At 34.7% G+C, this 21,157-nt stretch overlaps 2 protein-coding genes, 1 long non-coding RNA gene and 1 pseudogene across 3 annotated transcripts; 2 read left to right on the top strand and 2 right to left on the bottom strand.

The window, feature by feature from the left end:
• Positions 1 to 1,879: 1,879 nt before the first annotated feature.
• On the top strand, positions 1,880 to 2,890 carry LOC129898602 (F-box/FBD/LRR-repeat protein At1g13570-like; annotated as a pseudogene).
• Positions 2,891 to 2,914: 24 nt separating this feature from the next.
• LOC129898604 (uncharacterized) lies at positions 2,915 to 3,484 on the top strand. The gene is made up of 2 exons (XM_055973197.1): positions 2,915 to 3,088; positions 3,188 to 3,484. The coding sequence occupies exons 1-2, from the start codon at positions 2,981 to 2,983 to the stop codon at positions 3,482 to 3,484; spliced, it is 405 nt and encodes a 134-aa protein (XP_055829172.1). The 5' UTR covers positions 2,915 to 2,980.
• A 142-nt stretch (positions 3,485 to 3,626) lies between these two features.
• LOC129898603 (ATP synthase subunit d, mitochondrial) lies at positions 3,627 to 17,210 on the bottom strand. Its single transcript, XM_055973196.1, has 5 exons — positions 16,913 to 17,210; positions 14,231 to 14,312; positions 4,971 to 5,035; positions 4,354 to 4,440; positions 3,627 to 4,249 (listed from the first exon to the last, which is right to left on the bottom strand). Exons 1-5 carry the CDS (start codon positions 17,081 to 17,083, stop codon positions 4,148 to 4,150), a joined length of 507 nt encoding a protein of 168 aa, XP_055829171.1. The 5' UTR covers positions 17,084 to 17,210; the 3' UTR covers positions 3,627 to 4,147.
• Positions 17,211 to 19,895: 2,685 nt separating this feature from the next.
• Positions 19,896 to 20,379, bottom strand: LOC129901583 (uncharacterized). The gene is made up of 2 exons (XR_008769878.1): positions 20,339 to 20,379; positions 19,896 to 20,160 (listed from the first exon to the last, which is right to left on the bottom strand). It is a non-coding gene; the product is annotated as an uncharacterized LOC129901583 (long non-coding RNA).
• Between the last annotated feature and the right edge of the window lie 778 nt (positions 20,380 to 21,157).

Here is a 21,157-nt window from a genome sequence, read left to right as displayed (position 1 = left end):
GCTCGTGATTTTTATCCAAAAGTTGAGAGAATGTAATTTTGGATTTTATCCTAAAGTTAAATTAATTAGTTGATTAGAATCGCGTGTAGATAAGATGTTATAAAATGTTATTTCTTTCATTTAAATTTGTTTGACTTATTTTAAATTGACACAAAATTTTGAAAAATAAAGAATTTTTTTTATTTGTTATCATAAATTAAAAATATTTTAAAATATATTAAATGTAATTTAATTTCAGGAAGAAAATTATTATGAAGTGAAAAATTAAAATTAAAGAGTTAGTTATTAAAAATGAAAAGAACTATTTTTTTTTAAAATGGATAAAAAAGAAAATATGGAGAAAGAAATTGAAAATGAGTAAGTATAAATAAAATGCAAATTAAGAGAAGGAAGAAATAGGGGAGAATTGATTTGGTCAAATCAGATTAAATGAAATATGAACTTGATTAAAGTGATTAGAAACTTTGGGTACATATTAAAATTTTAAAATTTTAAAAAGTCTTCCCTCTTATTTCAAATTTCAAAATTTGAAACCCCCCCCCCCCCCTTTATTATTTATCAATCTCTCTTTTTTTTTGTTTCTCCCTCTTTTTTTATATTTTCTCTCTCTCCCTCCATCATATTGTTCTTTTTTTCTCCCTTTCTTCATCATCGTCACCTTCTTCTTATTATTCTTCTTCTTTTTTGTCGTCACCATCGTCGTCACCTTCGTCGTTGTCGTCATCGTTCATTTTTTATTATTATTTTTACAGCCTATTTTGCTTTGATTCTCAAAATTTAAAAAATATATATATTTAAATTGTTGAAAAAAAAGATTCTACAGAAAATCAAGCAACTATGATAGTTATTGCAACAACTATCATAATTGCTACAATAATTACTATAGTTGTTACAGCAACTACAACAATTGCTTTATTTTCTGCAGCAACTTTAACAATTGCTTGAATTACTTCAATAATTTATTAAATTATTGTAGCAACTTCTGCATGTTGGCTATAGTGAAGGAGGAGGAGGAGTAAAGAAATGTGGTGATAAAGGAGAAGGTGTTAGTGAGAGTGGAGGAAGGAGAAAAATGTGATGGTGATGAAGGAGAAGATAGCAGTAGTAGCAGAGGAAATGATGGTAATGATTGCCGTAATTATCTGTCCACTCAAGGTGTTGCAACGGCAGCAATGATAGAAAAAGTAAGAATGACGGTAGAGGAGGGAGAGGAGAAGGGGTAGTGTGGGTGGGTGGATGGGGTGGGTAGGAGAGTAGAAAGATTTTTGTGTAAATAATAAAACTTAATGATTTACAATTAATATCATTAACTCTAATCTTAAAATTATCACATTTACTCAATAAGTGAAACTTATGTCACTTGTTAATTTTGAAACTTTTTTGTTACATTTAATAAAAAATTCCACAGAGAGATATTTCTATTTCTTCTTCTTCTTGCATAACTCAAAAACAAAAGAGTAATTCCTGTTGGCTGAAGACTTACAATCAACGAACAAAGAAGAAGAAACTAATTTCCTTTGAAAAAGTAAGTTTATTGATCGTTTTCCCTCTGAAAAACTAATTTGTAAATTTCTTGGATTTTATTCATCAGTTCTTGGGGCGAAATGGGTGGTCTGTTTGGTGTTGAAATACATTCACTAATTTCATTTTGGTGTTGAAGTACTTTCATTTTGTAGTTGTTACCCAATTTTGGATTAAAGCTTTTTTTTAAAAAAAATAATAATCTTGGATTAGATGACTGATTTTAATTAGATTACAGTTGAACACTGATGCTTTCATGCCTTGAGTAATTTCATTTTAAGTTCTGTTCATCAATTCTTGGGCCTTGCTAACTTGACAATGTGAACAGGTTTTTTTTTTTTCATCCTTGTTTATGTTTTACTGAAAAATTATTCATTTTGGTGTTGATTATCTGACTTTTTCTTCTCGTTTATGTTCATAAATTGTCGAATCAGATGACTGATTTTAATTACAACACACTAATAAGCGGCTTCATAATTTGACAATGTGATACTTCTTTTGTCTTTTCATCCTTGTTTATGTTTTGCAGACAAATTTTGATGGATCCAAAGGGCATAAATCATTCTTGTCCAGATGTACTCAGCAAACTCCCTGAAAATGTAATTGATGAGATTCTTATACGTCTGCCTTTTCGAGATGCTGTGTGCACAAGCATTTTGTCAAAGGAATGGAGAAAACATTGGTGTAGACTTCCACAGCTGACGCTTCATGCTGACTCTTGGAAACCTAAGAGACCTTACAACGACTATCCAAAACATTGTCGCCTGTCATTCGGGATCAATTACAAAGTTTACCCTTTGCATTAAGTATTGGAAAAGCTGCCCTCGTATTGGCAAATTATTAAATTTCCTCTCTCGGAACAACATTCAGCATCTTGATCTTAGACTTCCGAAACGATTCAAATTGCCTTCTTCATTTTTCAAATGTTTGAATTTGAGGCATCTGTTTATTACGTCCTCCAACAGCCTTCAAAGGATTTGATAGGTTAATTAGCCTAGAGCTACATGATGTTACGATTTCTTCCAAGTTGCTTGAAAGTTTCATCTCTCCTTGCTTGTTGCTTGAGCAATTGGTACTAAGGATCTCAGATATGTTAAGCAGCGACATCATTGAAATTAATGCTCCCATGCTGAGAGCTTGTGACTTCAAGGGCGATATGGCAACTATCTGCTTAAAATGTGTCCCTCGTTTGGCAAAACTTTCTCTCGTGTATTATCATAAGGACTGGAAAAGGTTTGATGTTGCAATTCTTTTAACATCAAACTTTTTTGTATCTTTTTCTGTTCTTGAGCATCTTCACTTGGATTACAGGGTAAATGTTGCTTCATAACTCATTCTATTTCATTTTCTGTATTTACACATTGTTTGGCCTTCGAATCATCCTGATTTTTTGGCTTGTTCTTTCTAGGTCCCCTTGGCTACAGGCCAAGAAATACCAACAAAGCTTCCCCTTGATCTGATGTGTGTCAAACATCTTTGCATGTGTATTTATCTTGAGGGGGCTGAGATTCTGTCTGCTCTTTGCTTGATAAGAAGCTTCCCATTATTACGATATCTGGAAATTCAGGTTCTCTCTCTTTTATTCCTCTTTTCTTATGTGGTGGCTTTCTTCTTTTTATACTCAAATCATCAATAAGCTTATGTAGTTGAGTTTGATATGTCTTAGATGGTGTTGAATATTGATCACACTCTATCGGCTCTAGATTGTCTTGAAGTGGAAGCTTTTCCGAACGTGATATTCCAACACCTAACCGAAGTTAAGCTAATAGAAGCTACTGGCAGTATGCGGGAGATGCAACTTATCAAGCTTCAGTTAGCCAAGTCTCTGGTGCTCGTGAGAATGTTAATCAATCCCCAGAGGTTCTTGTATGAATCTCCAATATTAAATAGACTTGCTAGGCTAACAGCATTTGAGTTTGCATCATCTAAAGCAGAAGTTCTCTTTATAAGTAGTCATGTTTGATCAGCGACCATGAGTTAAAAGATAGAAATGAATGTTGACGCAGTCGAACTTGTGTTTTACCCAATTGCCATTATTGAGAGAAATCTAAATATTACTTTTGGGATGTTAGCCAGTCTGGATGGTTTCTTTAACTCTCTTTAACTACAGTTGAAAGTGATCCTCCTGGATTATATGACTTTGTTTTACAAATTTATTTGTATATAATACAGGCTCTTTCCATTCTGTAAAGAGTTGACTCTCAACCCAAATGGTAAAAACAACTTGTTACAATTCTTCTTCAAGTGACTACTCTTCTAACACATGAATGCTTTGAGTATTTCCGCCACCCTCATTCAGCAGTGATAAATGATGAAAGTTGCACGTCCAAATGTCCAAAAAGCAGTATTTCAGCATCTTTAAAAGGTCTAATCATTGAACGTCCAAAAAGCCTAGTCAAATTCCAAAACGAGAATTGATGGAATTTTGATCTATATTCCACTCCAACATCTTTTGCCTCCAAACGCAAGGCCATATTAGTATGTCCTACAGTCCTAGTGATGAGATTCACTGTAGTTAACATTTGAAACTAACCAAGTAGTACTTCTTTTTCTTTTATTCCTAACCAGGGATGAACTTAGATCATCCATCCTAAGTTGACCCAAAACCTTCTATGTGAAAAGCAAACTAATAGCCCCAGTAATCATTTCGAATTTCATCATCGAACTTCTTCTTCAGCTCAGGATGCTTCTCGAAATATTCTTCAGCTGTCATGGTACTAAGTTTATTCTGTTCATCAAAACAAAGCCATAGAAATCCACAATTACACAAGGGTTAGATAAGGGGGTAACTGACAAGAATACATGTTGAAATAAAGTGAAATGATGCATCACCTTCAACTCTTGCACGTCTGCAACTTCTTTTTCTAATCTTTCAGATTCCTTTATAGATTTCTGTTCGGCTTCTTTCAGTTCCACCAACTACATTTATTGTAATAAATAGAAAGAATAAACCAAAAACATGATAATTTAACCATGCCATTCTTGTGCTAATTGAAACTTCTGAAAAGAAGATAGGCCTAATAGGGGGTAATGATTTGGCATTTTCATCGAATCACCATTGACATGTCAATTTGGCTTCAAGCAGGTGCATATTGTAATTGGTATTCTAACCATTCCACTGACAACAAAGGAGAGTATCTGAACTTTATTTCAGTGGGAAAATAATTTTTGATAAACTGATTCTAGTGAATATGTACTTCATGTATTTTTTTGTAATCATTTTCATTTTGCTCCGATACTCTTTACCTATTTTTATGCCAAAAGGTGGATTCCTTTCTGAGGCATCAACATTAAAACACAAGGAGAGGTTGTAGGATTTGAGCAATTGAAAATTCCCTATATCAATTTTCAACTAATATTTTAGGTATGACGATACCAATAACAAGTAGTTAGAAAAAAACACTCATGCAAAGAAAGGTAAGGAAGGTGATTATAATTTTTACGCTTACCAAGGCATCAAATTTGGGTTTATACTGAGGAGTCACCGTATCCACAAACTTGGGGATCTCAATGCCTGAAAGAAACATTGTTAAGAATCTGCACAAACTTCGTTCAAACAAAAGAGAAAGACAGTTGAAACAGTTACAAAAAGCCAACACATGTCGTTGGAGTTTGAAATGTATACAGGGTGTGAGCTAGATCCGTTACTCCAATAGTGGAAGAGCCTTGTATAGCTAAATACTAGACGCACAGACTTCAAAATGAAATTTCAACTGAACTATGAGCCCAGCAGTTCTATTCAAACTTGGTGCAACCATTGAACCTCTTTAGTTATTCAGTGAAAATTTGGCGGGAATTTGAGCAATAAATCAAGAGTAATAGAGGACTATGTTGAAATATGTGTAGAAGTTGCACTCAGCAAACTAAATCGATATTTACTTTTGAAATTATAATAAGCTAGGTAAGTGAAGAAAGTAGTGTAAGATATCAGTATTATTTCAGATATCATGAATTGACAACTATTGTTGCTACAAGACAACAGGAATCTTTGTCTATCCACAATAAGGAGTTAGTAATCAAGCACAGGATAAACAGAAAAGATCTACCAAGAATTTTGATTAAGAGGCAGGAGAACACAAATTGAAATTGACTGTTCTCTACTTCCAGTCTAGACTAGGGGCAACTTTAAGGCACTTAATGAGTCGGCGCACAGAGTTACTCCACATACAAGTAAATGAATGCTTTCTTCCAGCTAAAAGTTCCTGAAACTGGTCAAACACCAGAAATAATGAAAGAATTTCCCTCTGAAAAGTAGATCCAAAATAAGAATTTCCCATTGCATAACATTAGCTTGACTGAAGATTGTGCTGCTTCATTGGTTTGCAAGCTGTAACATTAATAGCTTGACCGAACTCTTTTTTTTTTTGGAGTAAATCAATACCCTTCGGAAGTGATACATAATCAGTTTTTTTCTTGCATCGACTTGAATGGATGATTTTTTTCCATTCAACTTGTTCATGCTCCAACTTCAAAGCCGCAAATATATCACCATGAATTTCTTTACATATTTGAACTCCATGACCTGATAATTTCAAGAGATGTGCTTTGACTCTATTATATGATCCAGTAACTGTTTTATTGCAATAGTTACATGACCATGTTCTATTTCCACTACCATTAGGAGCAATCGGAATAACTTTGACATGATTCCATAATGGTTTATCATCAAAATCTACTCCTACACTTTTTGTTGGTCTCATAAGATCCTTTCCCTTTTGACTACTAGATGCACTTGCCATTTTGTTGGATAAAGAATGATAGAATTTTTTTTGGTTAAGAAGCTTCTTACCTATGGAACAGAGAACTTGAATGGAAAAAAAGAAATTGAGAGCGCTATACGTTTTAGGAGGGAAAAGTTGGTGAATGAAACGACCATTATGCAAAAAAGGTTTTTGATGTTACTTCATTTTTGCCGCCAAACCCGTCTCGACACGACACTGGTGCGGGCGCGGGGTACGGGATGCGTGTCTGATTCGGTCAATTCGTTGGGATACTTTGACCAGAGTCGAGAACAAATTTGGGGAAGAAGAGAGCAATTTCATCGCTGCTAAAAGTCGACAACATTTTCTCCGACGAACTTGATAAAGAACAGCTAACAGAAGTTGCAGTCACCGACAGGGACTTCGTCGGCGACGTCTTCAAATCAGCGACAAACTTGTAAGTCACGAAATCTCTTGATCCCACTTTTTCATAGGGATTTCGCCGAAAGAAGATGTCTTGGAAAAGAACAGGGAGGAGCGAAAGAGAGGAGATTTCTTGGGGGAAGAAACGAACAGGGACTTTAATTGTGAATTGTACCTTGTATACTGTATATGGGCTTTTATTTCTTGAATTGTAAAACTGACAATAAATAATTAAACTTACTCAATATCTAGGTTGTGCTAATTATGACTATTTCTTTCTTATAAATGAATTATAATTTTTAAATGAATTAGTAGCATGTCAATTTTTTATAATTAGTTTATATTTTAAATGGCCCAAAGCACGTACAAATTTACTAGTTGTACATAATTAACCCTTTTATTAAATTGCATATTCTTTGATCATAATATTTTCGTATTTCTTTTAAATAGTTTTAATTATTACATTATTATAACTTAAAATGTTTCTTTTACGTGATTATCAAATATGTAAATTTTAGTTTCAAAAAATAAAAAAAACTATATTTATATAGTCCAAAACTTAGAAGTTGTATCTCAAAAAAATAAAAAATGCTATAAAAATTAGGGCACAAGGAGTAAAAAGCATCAACTAATTTATAAGTTGTATCACGTACCATTGATGTTAATTAAACTTCAAATTCTCAAATTAAATTAAGCATGTGATTAATATGGAATAACTAATTGAAGGGAATTATGACTTATGAGTCACTAAATTGTAGAAAAAAGCTAACAAAAAATCATGTGATTTGAGCCATTTAAACTAGTAAATTAATGCTCTGGTCAAAGTATCCGGAAAGAATCGACTGAATAGGATACGCACCCCGCATCCGCACCAGTGTCGTGTCGAGACGAGTTCGGCGGCAAACACGAAGTAACATCAAAAAGACCTTTTTTGCAGAATGGTCTTTTCATTCACCAACTTTTTCCTCCTAAAACGTATAGCACCATTGTCTCTCTCAATTTCTTTTTTTCCATTCAAGCTCTCTGTTCCATAGCTAAGAAGCTTCTTAACCAAATTTTTTTTATCATTCTTTATCCAACAAAATGGCAAGTGCATCTAGTAGTCAACAGGGAAAGGATCTTATGAGACCAACAAAAAGTGGAGTAGATTTTGATGATAAACCATTATGGAATCATGTGAAAGTTATTTCGGTTGCTCCTAATGGTGGTGGAAATAGAACATGGTCATGTAACCATTGCAATAATGGTCAAAGTTACTGGATCATATAATAGAGCCAAAGCACATCTCTTGAGATTATCAGATCATGGAGTTCAAATATGTAAAGAAATTCAATGTGATATATTTGTGGCTTTGAAGTTGGAGAATGAACAAGCTGAACGGAAAAAAATCATCCATCCAAGTCGATGCAAGGAAAAAAGCTAATTATGTATCACTTCTGAAGGGTATTGATTTACTCCAACAAAAAAAAGAGTTCGGAGAGTGGAGCTATAGGGAAATCCTTTGGCACCTATGAGAGAAATACAACCGATAAATTAGCAGCTAAAATGTTCTACGCATCAGGTTTATCGTTCAATTTTGCAAACTCTCTCTATTTCAAAAAATATTCAAAGTTTCTAGCTAAAAATTCTATTCCCGATTATATTCCCCCATCATATAATAGGTTGAGAACAACTATTTTGGCTCAAGAAAAGACACATTGATAGAAAGTTGCAACCAATTAAAGATACATGGAAAAAGAAAGGATTGTTGATTTGTTCGGATGGACGGTCCGACACTAAAAGACGACTTTGATCAATATAACGGCATCATCTAGTGGAGATCCAATGTTTTTAAATTCAATCAATTCTAGTGGGATAGTAAAGGATGGAGAATATATTGCTAACTAGTTTATTGAAGCAATAGAAAATGTAGGTTCAAACAATGTTGTTAAAGTTATTACGGATAATGCAAGTAATATGAAACTTGCCGGTTCTATCGTGCAGTGTTGTCAAAGGCGTGCTTTAAACAGGCTTAAGCCCTGTAAGCGAGGCTCAAAATGTGTTGAGCGCTTCGCCTCGCTTTATGTGCGCTTCAACATTGTCATCAAGGTTCTAAGGCAAACTTTTCCTTTCCAATGAGCCTTTTTTGAAAATATGACACTAAACAATTTATATTTCACTTATCGCACCTTTTCTCAATTTCATTGGTCATATATTTATCATTCATATTTATAACTAGGGAAAAGGGTCAAATATGCCCCTGAACTTGTCGAAAATGTCTAGATATACCCTCCGTTTGAAGTTTGGCTCACTCATGCCCTCGCCGTCTACATTTGGGCGCATATATACCCCTTTCAGCGTTAGTTGTTTTGTTGGAATTTTTTTTTTACATATTACACGTGGAATTGCCATGTGTCAAACGGAGGGTATATCTAGACATTTTTGACAAGTTCAGGGGCATATTTGACCATTTTACCTTAAAATTATAGTCACGAATAACATTCTATATTAATTGCATTTCATTTTCATAGTCTTCCCAAACACTATTATCTCCCATGATATTTATGTAGAATAAACTTTAATATATCTTAGTCTTGTTCTATTTGAACCCTTCAATTTTTTTATGTTTCATTTAAATTCAAAATACTAATTTTATGATTTCTTTATTTTTGTATATATTCTTCGAATACAGTTTTGCATTTTACAAATCGACGTTCATCCGTTAGATTTGGTATAAAAAAACTGACAAATGAATATCAATTTTTTTGAGAAATTCTCTGTATTTTGCGTAAAAAAATAACCGACGAAAGTGTGATAATTTTCTTTATTAAACAATCAATTATGTGGTGTTTTAATTTAATTGCATAAAAAAATTCCAACAAAGCAACTAACGCTGAAAGGGGTATATATGCGCCCAAATATAGACGGCGAAGGCATGAGTGAGCCAAACTTCAAACGGAGGGTATATCTAGACATTTTCGACAAGTTCAGGGGCATATTTGACCCTTTTCCCTTATAACTATTGGTCTTGGACTAAACATATATATTTGTATCTTTTTCTCCCTTTGCGCCTTTTTTCATTAAAGCCTACACTTTATTTGCGTTTTGCGCTTTGCGCTTAAAGCCCCAATGGACCTTAGAGCTTTTTAGTGCTTTTCGCCTTTGATAACGCTACTATTGTGGAGCAAAAATTTCCTCATATATTTTGGACTCCTTGTGTTGTTCATTGTTTTGAATCTAGCTTTGAAAAGTATGTGTCAACCTTCGGATAACTCACCTCCCTTTACTAATTGCAAATGAATTTTAGAGTTACTTCGTGAAGTGAGTAATTTGAACAACTTTGTTGTGAATCATGACTTGGCACACCTTTTTCAAAAACATTCAAATTTGTGTTTATTGAAAATTGGTCAAACAAGATTTGCCTCACACATTATTATGACCACCCGAGTTCGCAAAGTGAAATCATCTTTAGAGAAAATGGTCATGGAAGAATTATAAGGGAGATAAGGGAATTGAAGACAAAACTCGTGAAATAAAATCCCTTATAATGAATGATGAGAAGTGTGATAATATTGACTACTTTTTGGAATTTACGGAACCAATTGTTGATATGCTTAGAAGTGCCAATATTGATGGTCCAAAATAACATCTCATCTATGGTATGTGGGACTCAATGACTGAGAAGGTCAAGAAAGTAATCTTTGAGCATGGGGAAATATCTCATTTCCGGTCAATCAAGCTTTTTTGATACTATTCATGATATTTTTGTGGCTAGGTGGAACAAAAGCAATACCCCTCTACATTGTATGGCACTCTTTGGTTCTCAAATACTATCATGAATCATGGCTTCAAGGAGAGAATGGAATTCGAAGACTAGCTCCTAATGAAGATAAAGAAATTTCATTGAATAGAATCAAGTGCTTTCAAAGGTACTTTAAAGATTCTAATGAAATGAAACAAGTCTCATTGGAGTATGGATCTTTTTGTAGTGGAAGTGGTTATTTAGGTGAGTCACATGTGATTGAGCATATGATGTATGAAGATTCTCTTTCTTGGTGGGCAAATCATGGGGTCTCGGCTCCACTTTTGCAACAATTAGCTTACAAGTTGCTTACTCAACCGGCTTCTTCCTCTTGTTGTGAAAGAAATTGGAGAACGTATTCTTTGATTCACAACATCAAGAGAAATATGTTAGCAACTTCAAGAGCCGAAGATTTAGTGTTTGTACATTATAATCTAAGGTTGCTATCTCGCAAGAAAGAAAAATATATAAATGGGCCGAGCAAGTATTGGGATGTTGGTATGTCTACATTTTCTTTATTATTTTCCTCAATTATTTATTTTGCATGATGATTTTTTTCTCTTTATGTAAAACATTCTAATATATCTATTTTTTAAAATTTATTTTTAGGTGGAGATCGGTTTGATATTGATGAGACAACTAATGGTCTAACCGAGCTATCAATAGATGAACCTCAAATTGAAGGTGTGGTATTTGAGGAAGAATTTGAAGGTTTGGAAGAAGTTGAAGAAGATGCTGAAGAATAGCTAACTTAATAACTTGACAATTGACAATACTTTGTTGTTATGTTAGTTATGACTTATGAGTTGAGTTGAGATGATCTCTTGTTTTTTGTTAAATAGTAAATTTTTACTTGATGTATTGAATATTAATTAGTAATTATAATTTATGAATATCTAAATTGTGGATGAATATCTTTGTTTATGTCTTAAATCTTAAATTTTTCTAGTTTTCCACTTTCACTTTGTTTCAAGAGTTACTATCCTTGGTCTAAGGTTAGTTCTTCTTTTCAATTTTTTTTTATTCTTTTAGTTATATTTATTCTATTGTAATATGTTTTTAATGTTTAGTTGCTATTTAGTTGTGTTCATAGGAAGAATGGAAGAGCAATCTCATCTTGGAGAATGGAAGATTGAGTTCTACAATATACATGTAAGTTTATAACAACATATCTCTCAAATTTAGAATATCTTTATAACTATATTTTTATAATATTTAATATGTTTAACCGAAATCCCGCACCCGTATCCATACTTGGATTCGTATTCCCGAATCTTAAAATTTAGATTTTGCCGAATCCGACTCTCAGATTTGCATCCACCTGGGACACCCGCACCCAAGTCCGAGAAACTTAGGTAGTAGACAACTTCTTGTAGTGAGGCTAAAGACACAAACTTAGGCCAGGTTCATTTGAAATATTCTTCATCCAAACAATAAATGTTTTGTCCAAAACTACATATCTGATGCAAAACAAGCTCGGTAGAGAAGCATTTCATCCCCAACCATGACCATGCATGTAGTAATTGCTATTACCTCTATCACAATTTTACGTGATGGCGTTTGATTAGGCACAGAATTCAAGAAAGAAATACTTAGAAAACTAGTGGTCTAAAATATTCCTTATTTTTGTGGTATAAATAATTTTATTAGAGGTATAATGGGAAATGTTAAATTAAATTATTTTTAAATATAGCAACGTTCATTTGTTTTGGGACAAACTAAAAAGAAGTGTGTGACGTAAATGGGACAGGAGTACAATAAAGTCCAACAATCTCAGCAGAGCCGCAGAGGCATTGTTCAATAAGTGGTCTTAAGGAAAGGATTCAGAAACTATACAACAACAACAACAACAAACCCAGTATAGTCCCACCATGTGGGGTCTGGGGAGGGTAGAGTGTACGCAGACCTAACCCCCACCTTAAAAGGTAGGGCGGTTGTTTCCGAAAGACCCTCGGCTTAAGAGAGAAGAACAAGGGAGGAGAAACAAGGAAAACAAGACATAGGTCAGTAGAGCCAGGCATATAGCAAACAATATAAAAATATGGATAATGAGAGAGATAAAGTCAGGGTAGGAAAGATCGGGAATAAAGGAGCATTAGCTACTATAGAAAAAATAGGATACCCAAAGTAAACTGGGCCAACTAATATAAGCAGTAATCCCATGCAAAAATCATATGTTAATAAACAAATTAGCGCGACTACGACTACTATGGAGAAAAGATAGGCCACCTAGCCCACTATCTTAGTCTGAGTCCTCCATAGCCTCCTATCTAAGGTCATGTCCTCGGTGAGCTGCAACTGTGCCATATCATGTCTAATCACCTCTTCTCAATACTTCTTCGGCCTCCATTTGCCCCTCCTGAAACCGTCCATAGCCAACCTCTCGCACCTCCGCACTGGAGCATCTGTGTCTCTCCTCTTCACATGCCCAAACCATTTCAGTCTCGCTTCCCGCATCTTGTCCTCTACCGATGCCACTCCCACCTTGTCTCGGATATCTCCATTTCTAATTCTATCCATCCTAGTGTGCCCACACATCCACCGCAGCATTCGCATTTTCGCGACTTTCATCTTCTGAACATGAAGTTTCTTGATTGGCCAACACTCCACCCCGTACAATAGAGTCGGTCTAACCACCACTTTGTAGAACTTGCCTTTGAGTTTTGGTGGCACTTTCTTGTCACACAACACTCCGGAGGCGAGCCTCCATTTCATCCACCTTGCACCGATACGGTGTGAAACATCGTCGTCGATATCCCCATCTTCCTGTATAATAGACCCAAGGTACTTGAAGCTTCTTTTCTTTTGAATGGCCTGGGTACCAAGCCTCACTTTCCCGTCAGCCTCACGCGGCAGGCCACTGAAACTGCACTCCAAGTATTCTGTCTTGGTCCTACTCAATTTAAATCCTTTAGACTCCAACGTCTGTCTCCAGCCCTTCAGCTTGTCGTTAACTCCGTTGTGAGTCTCGTCAATCAGGACTATGTCATCCGCGAACAACATACACCAAGGCACCTCACCTTGTATTTGTCTTGTCAAAAATTTCAGATGTTTTAAACTGAACTAGGTCGGTACATATTGTACATCCCATGTGCATATTACAATAGATGCATCAACTGATAAATTTCTCACTCAGGCACTTGGAACTCATAAATTAAGCCACTAACAAAATGAAACTCACACATTTATGGAAGGTAACTGTACTTCATGAAATAAGCCACTAAAATGTGAAGAAAGCTAGAGACTTTTCACATTTAATCCACTTGCTTACACAATTCACCTACATAGAAAACTATATCATGAAATCCTACACCTGAGAAACCTTACAATCCAGGACCACTTACTCTGCTTAGTAGTTGTTGAGAATACAATTAAATAATTAAAAGTGTGCTCTCTCTAATAGCTTAAGCTTTTAGATGAGATGGTCACACACTTCAACATGGTATCAGAGCAGGCAGAGGTCCTGAGATCGAATCTCACAACCACCCATATCAAAAAGAATTTCCACGTGCTTGGCCCATGAAAAAGAATCAGGCCCACACGTGAAGGGGTGTGTTGAGAATACAATTAAATAATTAAAAGTGTGCTCTCTCTAATAGCTTAAGCTTTTAGATGAGATGGTCACACACTTCAACAGTAGTTTTGAAGTTTTATGGACAAGAGTTTAAAGTCAAATTCTGAGAAACAAGAGATGTAAAATTCAGGGTACTACGAGAGAAATAACATTAAAAGTACTACGAGAGCATGCTAATAAAGTAAAACAAAAGATTCCCAACAGAAAAAGAGAATCTAAAATTGCACATACTGTCGTAGGCCTCTTTGTACATGTCTACCAGGCGAGAACCGATTCCTTTTCTGTAACACTCCCAATTGATAGGCTCAGGTTCCTGCTTGGTATAGAAGCAAAGAACACTCTAGTGTTAGAGCCTCTAAATTTATCATCCAAATAGATAAAACTTTCTATCTGAAAAGACTTACAAAACAAGTGATTAATCGGTAACACAACACTACATGTATTACCCATGGTTAGAGAATTTTTCTAGTTGTTTTGAAACTCACAAGTACCATTTGGTTAAAAACAGGCACAGAAACTCAATAGGGACAGAGACTAATACCATTGAAATAGGGTTGTTCAAAATCGAACAGTAATCGATAAGCCAACCGCGAAGTTGACTTATTGGCGGTATTGGGTTATTGTATTAACGGTTGGTGAATGAGTTAAAATTTTATACTTAACGGTTTATTGGTGTGGGGGCGGATTACTCAAATTTCTTATTGGATAAATTGTTAACCCGTTAAGAATTATCTACTTACTTTTTTACCCCTCGATATATAAAGTACATATTATTAATCCTAAAGCCACATTTAATATTTTGTCGCTCCTTATATGACTTGATACGTTTTTGTGAGTTGGATTTCTTACAAGTCTACTAGCTAGCTAGTCTTGATCATAATGTACGAATCTTCACTTCTTGTTTATAAAAATGTGTATTTGAAATATATTTTAGTCATGAAATATTAAATTGTTGTACAGGTAAATATTTATTAAATAAATGTTTATGTTCATGCACCATCAAAATTTAGGTTTTCATGTATTTCTCATTGTGATTTACAACTACAAAATTACTAGCTTAAGTAGAGATAGACAAATTATTTTTTTGATGGGAGATCAATATATTGGTGAGTGAAGAAGAAAAAAGGAAGCATAAAATGATCGAGTAAATACACTATCCGTTAACCGTCCGATAATTACCAATCTGATACCAAACCAATCGATATCTTATTGGTTGGCTAGTGGATTAGTATATTTAAAAATCGATATCCGATAAGACAAACCGTTAAACATAATTATCTGCCCGATCCATCCGATAAGCAGCCCTAATTGAATTTCTGTGATAACTCTTCCGGTATGAATTAAAAGTTGAGTAGTTCATTTTAGCGAAAAATTTGATAGGTATCAAAATATTTGATAAAATGATAAACTTGTTCGTTGCTATGTTTTTTAACAATAAGTAAATGTGCCAATGTGCATCTGAGACTTGGTGACAAGGGTGCCTCCCTATACAAGAAGCCCGCAAAATTACAGCCCAGCAATGATAGCATTTACTAAAATATTTCAATCAAAAGCTTTTCGCAAAGAACATTGTGTTCACTTAAAAAGCAGTTGAATCTCTATTGCTTTTGGTTCAGGTCATTGAGGACAACCTGATTATTTATGATGAAGAGGAGGAGTTTTAAGCGAATGATCTGGAGTTTCTCACATGGTCCCGCCAAAACCAGGTTCCTCAAGAACCAAGATTTGAATGTTGAACATTGCATTTTCTATCCAAATGACTCTTGTCTATTTCTCTTTAGTTTAACTGTAACAATTTAGAAATGCCAGTAAAGGTTTCCACATTATCCAACATGTCTTCCTTTTCAGAAAAAAAAAAGAGGACAAGAGGCACCTGCATTTCTTTCAGTTACAGATATCATTTCTACAATCCTCTGCTCATCCTTATTTATTAGTTTTAGCTAGTATTCGCATAGTATCCTTTTTCTTCTACTTATACTACTGCATTTGCGTTGTTCGTCTTGCTATTTTGTGGGACTACACTGAATTTGATGTTGTTGTTGTAGAAATAAGGGAATAACAAGTACCTATTAATAATTTCTTCGGCCTTTCTAGACAAATAGGATAGTTAAAGGATTTGTCCAAAAACCTATAGCATAAACCTTCTGGGACAAATAGAAAGAATGCACATAAGCACCCAAGGATATGGTCTAGTGGTAAATAAAGTGGGTTGAGAACCACGAGCTCTCAAGTTCAAACTCCAACAGAGGCTGTGATTTCTTCACATCTTTCCAAGCCTTAGCTGACAGAGGGTTACCCCCAGTACCTGATTTATCATATTCTCATTTCTTTATCATCTAATCGGTCAGCCATCAACTGATTGAAGCAAGTTTCCTTTTTTATACAATCCATTTTATTTTCTTTTGCCACTTGAATTGTCCATTGAAAAAATGTATTAGTGAGTTATGAAAACAGAATTTCATTCTCCCTTCCCCACACATCACTGTAATCACTCATCCAACAAATGTAAGAGTACGAATGGCAACGTTTACCACTCTTCAAATCATATAATAGATATCATTCCAAATCAAACAATCATGTTAATTCAATTTTAATGGAAATTAGGCCCGTAATTTGCTAGTTAAACATCCCAAAACCCAATCCTTCAACAAAAGTTCTACCTTCATCGTACCATTTCACAGCTCGCGTAAGAGAATAAACTGTTACTTGACATAAAAAAAAATCATACTTCACAAATATGAAACAGATCATGCTTTAGTCAACCAAATTAATAATCCACCTAATAATAGATCCAAAAACCACAGAATAGCAAAAGAAACAATCTAAATCTAGATCCTTATAGAGAAAATATCTATGAAAACAAAAAAAATCCTAAAAATGAAAAAAAAATGCAGAGAGAGAGAAAGAGTAAACCTGGCTGAACTTGGTTTGAAGTTGGGAGTTGACATCATCGAAAGCGCGACGTAGATTGGAGAACTCCTTGCGAGCTTCATCGGTGACGAGAAGCTTGGCCATTCCTTCCCAATCAATAGTCCTGCCGGCTTTGAAAGTCACATCGGCGATCTTCTTCGCTGAACCGCTCATTTTCTCGCAGTCTAAAAGTGTGTGTAGGGTCGATCAAGCTTTAGAGGCAGCTCACAACAAAAATGAGGCTCAGAGAAACGACTATGATCCTTCGGCTGGTGTGCCTATATGATGCGAGGGCTTCCCACCACTAGGATTTTTATCATTTTCTTTTTTTTTTACTTTCTAAAATTTATAAGTCTACTTTTCTTTTATCCACTATATTAAATATATTAAAAAGAAATATTCATTTTTTACTTATCCAATTTTTAAAAACAACACTTAATTTACATTTTATACCTATTTTTACCCTTATTATTACATTTTCTAATATTTAGATAAAGTAAAGAAAGAAAAGATATAAGACGACGAAGAAGAATGGCAAAGTTAGCGACTATGACGACAAAAACAATAACTTTTGAACATTTGTATATCGAACTAGAGGATAAATGTGTGGAAAAGAATTTGTATAAGCTAACTAAGGCGAAAGAGGGGAGAGTAAGAGATATGGACCAAGTAAAGTGTATTAAGGATAAGAACGATAAATTACTACTATAGGATGAATTCATTAGACGAAGATGACAGTCATATTATCATAAATTCTTAGACGAAGTAGGGGACAAAGACATGTTAGGAGATTTAGAGAACTTCGATAAGCATCAAGATTTTGAGTATTGTAGGTGTATAAAGGTTGGGGAGGTTAAGGTTCTGTTTCTAAGGATGCATAGGAGAATGGTGAACGGGCCATACAAGATCCAAATGGAATTTTGAAAGAGCACAAACAAGATAGGTATGAAGTGGTTGATTAGGTTGTTTAGTATTGTTTTTAAGACAATTAAAATGTCCGAAGAATGGAGATGAAGTACAATAATTTTGTTGTATAAGAATAATGGAAAAATTCAAAATTGCAACAATCATAGGGTATCAAGTTGTTAAGTCATGTTATAAATGTTTGAGAGAGGATGGTGGAGATGAGAGTGAGAAAGGGGCGTGTTTATTTTCGAAAACTAGTTTAAATTCATGTTAGGACATTCAACTACATACAAAAGTCATTCATCTTATTAGGAGACTGGTTGAACAGTATAAGGAATGGAAGAAGGACTTGCACATGATGTGCATCGACCTAGAAAAGACATATGACAAAGTTTTGAGGGAGGTTTTGTGGAGGCACTTGTAGTCTATAAGATATTGTGTGGCATACGCTAGGGTGATTAAGTACATGTATGATGGAGCCAAGATCCGAGTAAGAAAAGTGGAAGGGGACTCAGAACACTTCCTAATATAATGGGTTGCACCACGAATTAGCTCTTAGACCATTTTTATTTGTCTTTGTGATAAATGTATTACCTTGGAAAACCCAAGGTCGGGTGTCATGTTATATGTTATTTGCATGTAACATAGTTCTAATTAACAAGACTCATGACGGGGTTAAGGTTAAGCTCAAGGTATGGAAATAAACCCTGGAGTCTAAAGGATTCAGATTGAGTATGATCAAGATAAAATACTTGGAGTGCATGTTTAGTGACATAACACATGAGGTTGGTATAAAAGTAAGGCTTGCTGCAAAGGCCATCTAAAAGGAAGTAAGTTTCAAGTATCTTGGGTTTATTATCTAAGGTAATGGAGAGACTGGTGGTGATGACACACATTGTGTTGGTGTAGGGTACATGAAGCAGAGGCTCGATCGACAGTCTTGTGTAACAAGAAGGTGCCACCAAAATTTATAGGCAAGTTCTACAGAGTGGTAGTTAGACCTACTATATTTTATGGAGCGGAGTATTGACCAGTCAAGGTGTAAATTATGAAAATGAGGATGCTGAGATGGATGTGTGAAAATATTAGGAGAGATAAGATTATAAATAATCATATCCGAAATAAAGTGGGGCTGACCTCTTGATGGAGGATGGGATACGAGAGGTGAGACTGAGATGGTTCAGGCATGTGAAGTGGAGATGCACGGATGCCCCGGTGTGGAGTGATGTTGTCCAAATTACACCCTCAAATGGGAATAAAGCGGTCAGTGACAAAATATAGTAACCGAACAAAGTTGTAGTCGAATCCCACAAAGAGCATGGTAGGAGAAATTATAATTTGTAACGAAATCTAGTCTAGTGACTACTATTTCAATTGGGGGGGGGGGGGTTAAATAGAAGCTTATTATTTAAATTATATTACGATGTTCGTATTATACTTGGTAAAACAGTTAAGGTGAGCCCAAGTTGGACACCACCTGTTGAAAAAAAAAAGGGGTTGTTTTTGTATGTATAGTTCTTTCGTTTCATGGAATTCTTGGATTCCTGTTAATACATGCTACAAGATTGCCCATAGTAGGAGATAGAATGTCGAAAGCACCCCTCTCTTGTCTAGGAGTTTTCATTCCCTTTTCTGTTAGTTTTGAATATTCTGTGATAGTCTATGTTTCTGTTCAATTTTATGATATTCCAGTTAACTAATGTTTTCAGAGCAATATTGAAAAAAGGTGCATTTTGGTCATGTTTGAAAATTTTACATATTAGGATAAAATAAGCAATTCTATGATCATATTTGCTCACAATGTAGATGTTCAATACTACTTCTACGACACACATGCTTCCAATGTATATTAGATAGTAGGGGTGTACATAGACCGGGTTGGTTCGGATTTGTTACAAACCAAACCAAACTATTTGTATCGGGTTATTAAATCTATAAACCAAACCAAACCAATACAAGTCGGGTTTTTCAATATTAATTTTTCTCGGATTTTTCGGATTTTTCGGGTTTTTCGGGTTTTTTTATAGACGGAGGCAAAACAAAGTTCTAACTTTATAATATAACTAAAATGTCAAATAGCCATAATGAACCCAAATGTTCACCACTTCTGCCAATTAACTTAATCACACATAAATAAAAACTAATATAGTTTCTTCCATAAAATTAAGCAACTACAGCTTTAGACAAAATGATATGTTAGATGTCACAAAAACAAAAATTCACCTTAGAGTTTGAGTATACTCTAAATCATCTAGACTATTACAACTGAAGTTGCTTCATCTCTCAATTAAACTCAATAAACATAATATTGGAAGCAATCTGCATATCTGGTTCTATTTTCTTATCTGCAAAATAAAAAGTTAAGTCAAATATAGCTCTAGAGGAGATATAAAGGTTTCCAAAGGTGCATCATGAATAAATGCCAGCCAATTCATAACTATAAAAAAATGAGCTTTACAAAACAACTTTTTGTAGAAGTAGTCTTTAACTTTTGTAAAAGAATAGTGTAATCAATTAACATACCAATTCTCACACAGATGGTGTATCGTGAATGAAATTAGCTAATTAATTTTCAAAGGTGAGTCTCGATACTCTGCAAGAAAAATGAATAAATTAATAACAAAAATAAGAAGAAAAAAAATCTGTAACACTTTAATAACACATTAAGGTCTAAAGTACAGGCAAACCGATAAACCAAAAATTCTTATTAGTTAATTGATTGACTAGGTACAGGAATATATTGTAGACAGTGCAATATTTTGTCAAAGTTTCTCAAGTTTAAAAGGACCAATACTTACCAAAAACTGTATGATGCCTGCAGCATGTAGGAGCCTATTTAATAATCTGCTGATTATTTGATGAATTTAGCTTCAGAATAATAACAAGGTTTGGTCATTGTGCAGAAAAACAAGAGTCTAATATCATGAAGTAGTGCTTATAAGTTAGAACACAGTGTCTGCAGTAGCACTTTAATACAAGTCCCCTGTAAGTAGCACTTTAATAATAAAAACAAGAAGAAAAAAAACAAATCTGCAGTACATTTCTAAGATATTACAACAGATAATAAGGCAGCACAGCAAATAGAGTAACAGCACAATAACAACTTAGTATATAAGGAATGCTGCAGGTTTCATCATGCCAGATTTCAAACAAGGCATCACCAAGGCATCCAAACTTACAGCAGACTATGACCAAACTACAGCAGGGTCAGAGATGCAGGGTGTTTTGCAACCTGAGGACCTACACCAAGGCATCCAAACTTTGCAGGATTGCAGTATATATTATTTTGACAAGGCCCAAGAAGTTTCAGCTCAAACGGATAATTGGAGACGTTAGGCGAGC

Source organism: Solanum dulcamara, chromosome 8 (genome assembly GCF_947179165.1).
Source record: "Solanum dulcamara chromosome 8, daSolDulc1.2, whole genome shotgun sequence".
NCBI classification, from domain to species: domain Eukaryota; kingdom Viridiplantae; phylum Streptophyta; class Magnoliopsida; order Solanales; family Solanaceae; genus Solanum; species Solanum dulcamara.
This window is presented reverse-complemented; position numbering and strand designations above follow the sequence as displayed.

What these genes read in the sequence shown, in the direction of transcription:
- LOC129898603 (XM_055973196.1), bottom strand. Translation starts at nt 17,083, where the DNA reads ATGAGCGGTTCAGCGAAGAAGATCGCCGATGTGACTTTCAAAGCCGGC. An exon ending in AACCCAAATTTGATGCCTTG is followed by an intron (nt 4,441 to 4,970) that starts GTAAGCGTAAAA and finishes CAATAAATGTAG; the next exon opens with TTGGTGGAACTGAAAGAAGC. An exon ending in CAGACGTGCAAGAGTTGAAG is followed by an intron (nt 4,250 to 4,353) that starts GTGATGCATCAT and finishes TTTGATGAACAG; the next exon opens with AATAAACTTAGTACCATGAC.
- LOC129898604 (XM_055973197.1), top strand. Translation starts at nt 2,981, where the DNA reads ATGTGTGTCAAACATCTTTGCATGTGTATTTATCTTGAGGGGGCTGAG. An exon ending in TACGATATCTGGAAATTCAG is followed by an intron (nt 3,089 to 3,187) that starts GTTCTCTCTCTT and finishes GATATGTCTTAG; the next exon opens with ATGGTGTTGAATATTGATCA.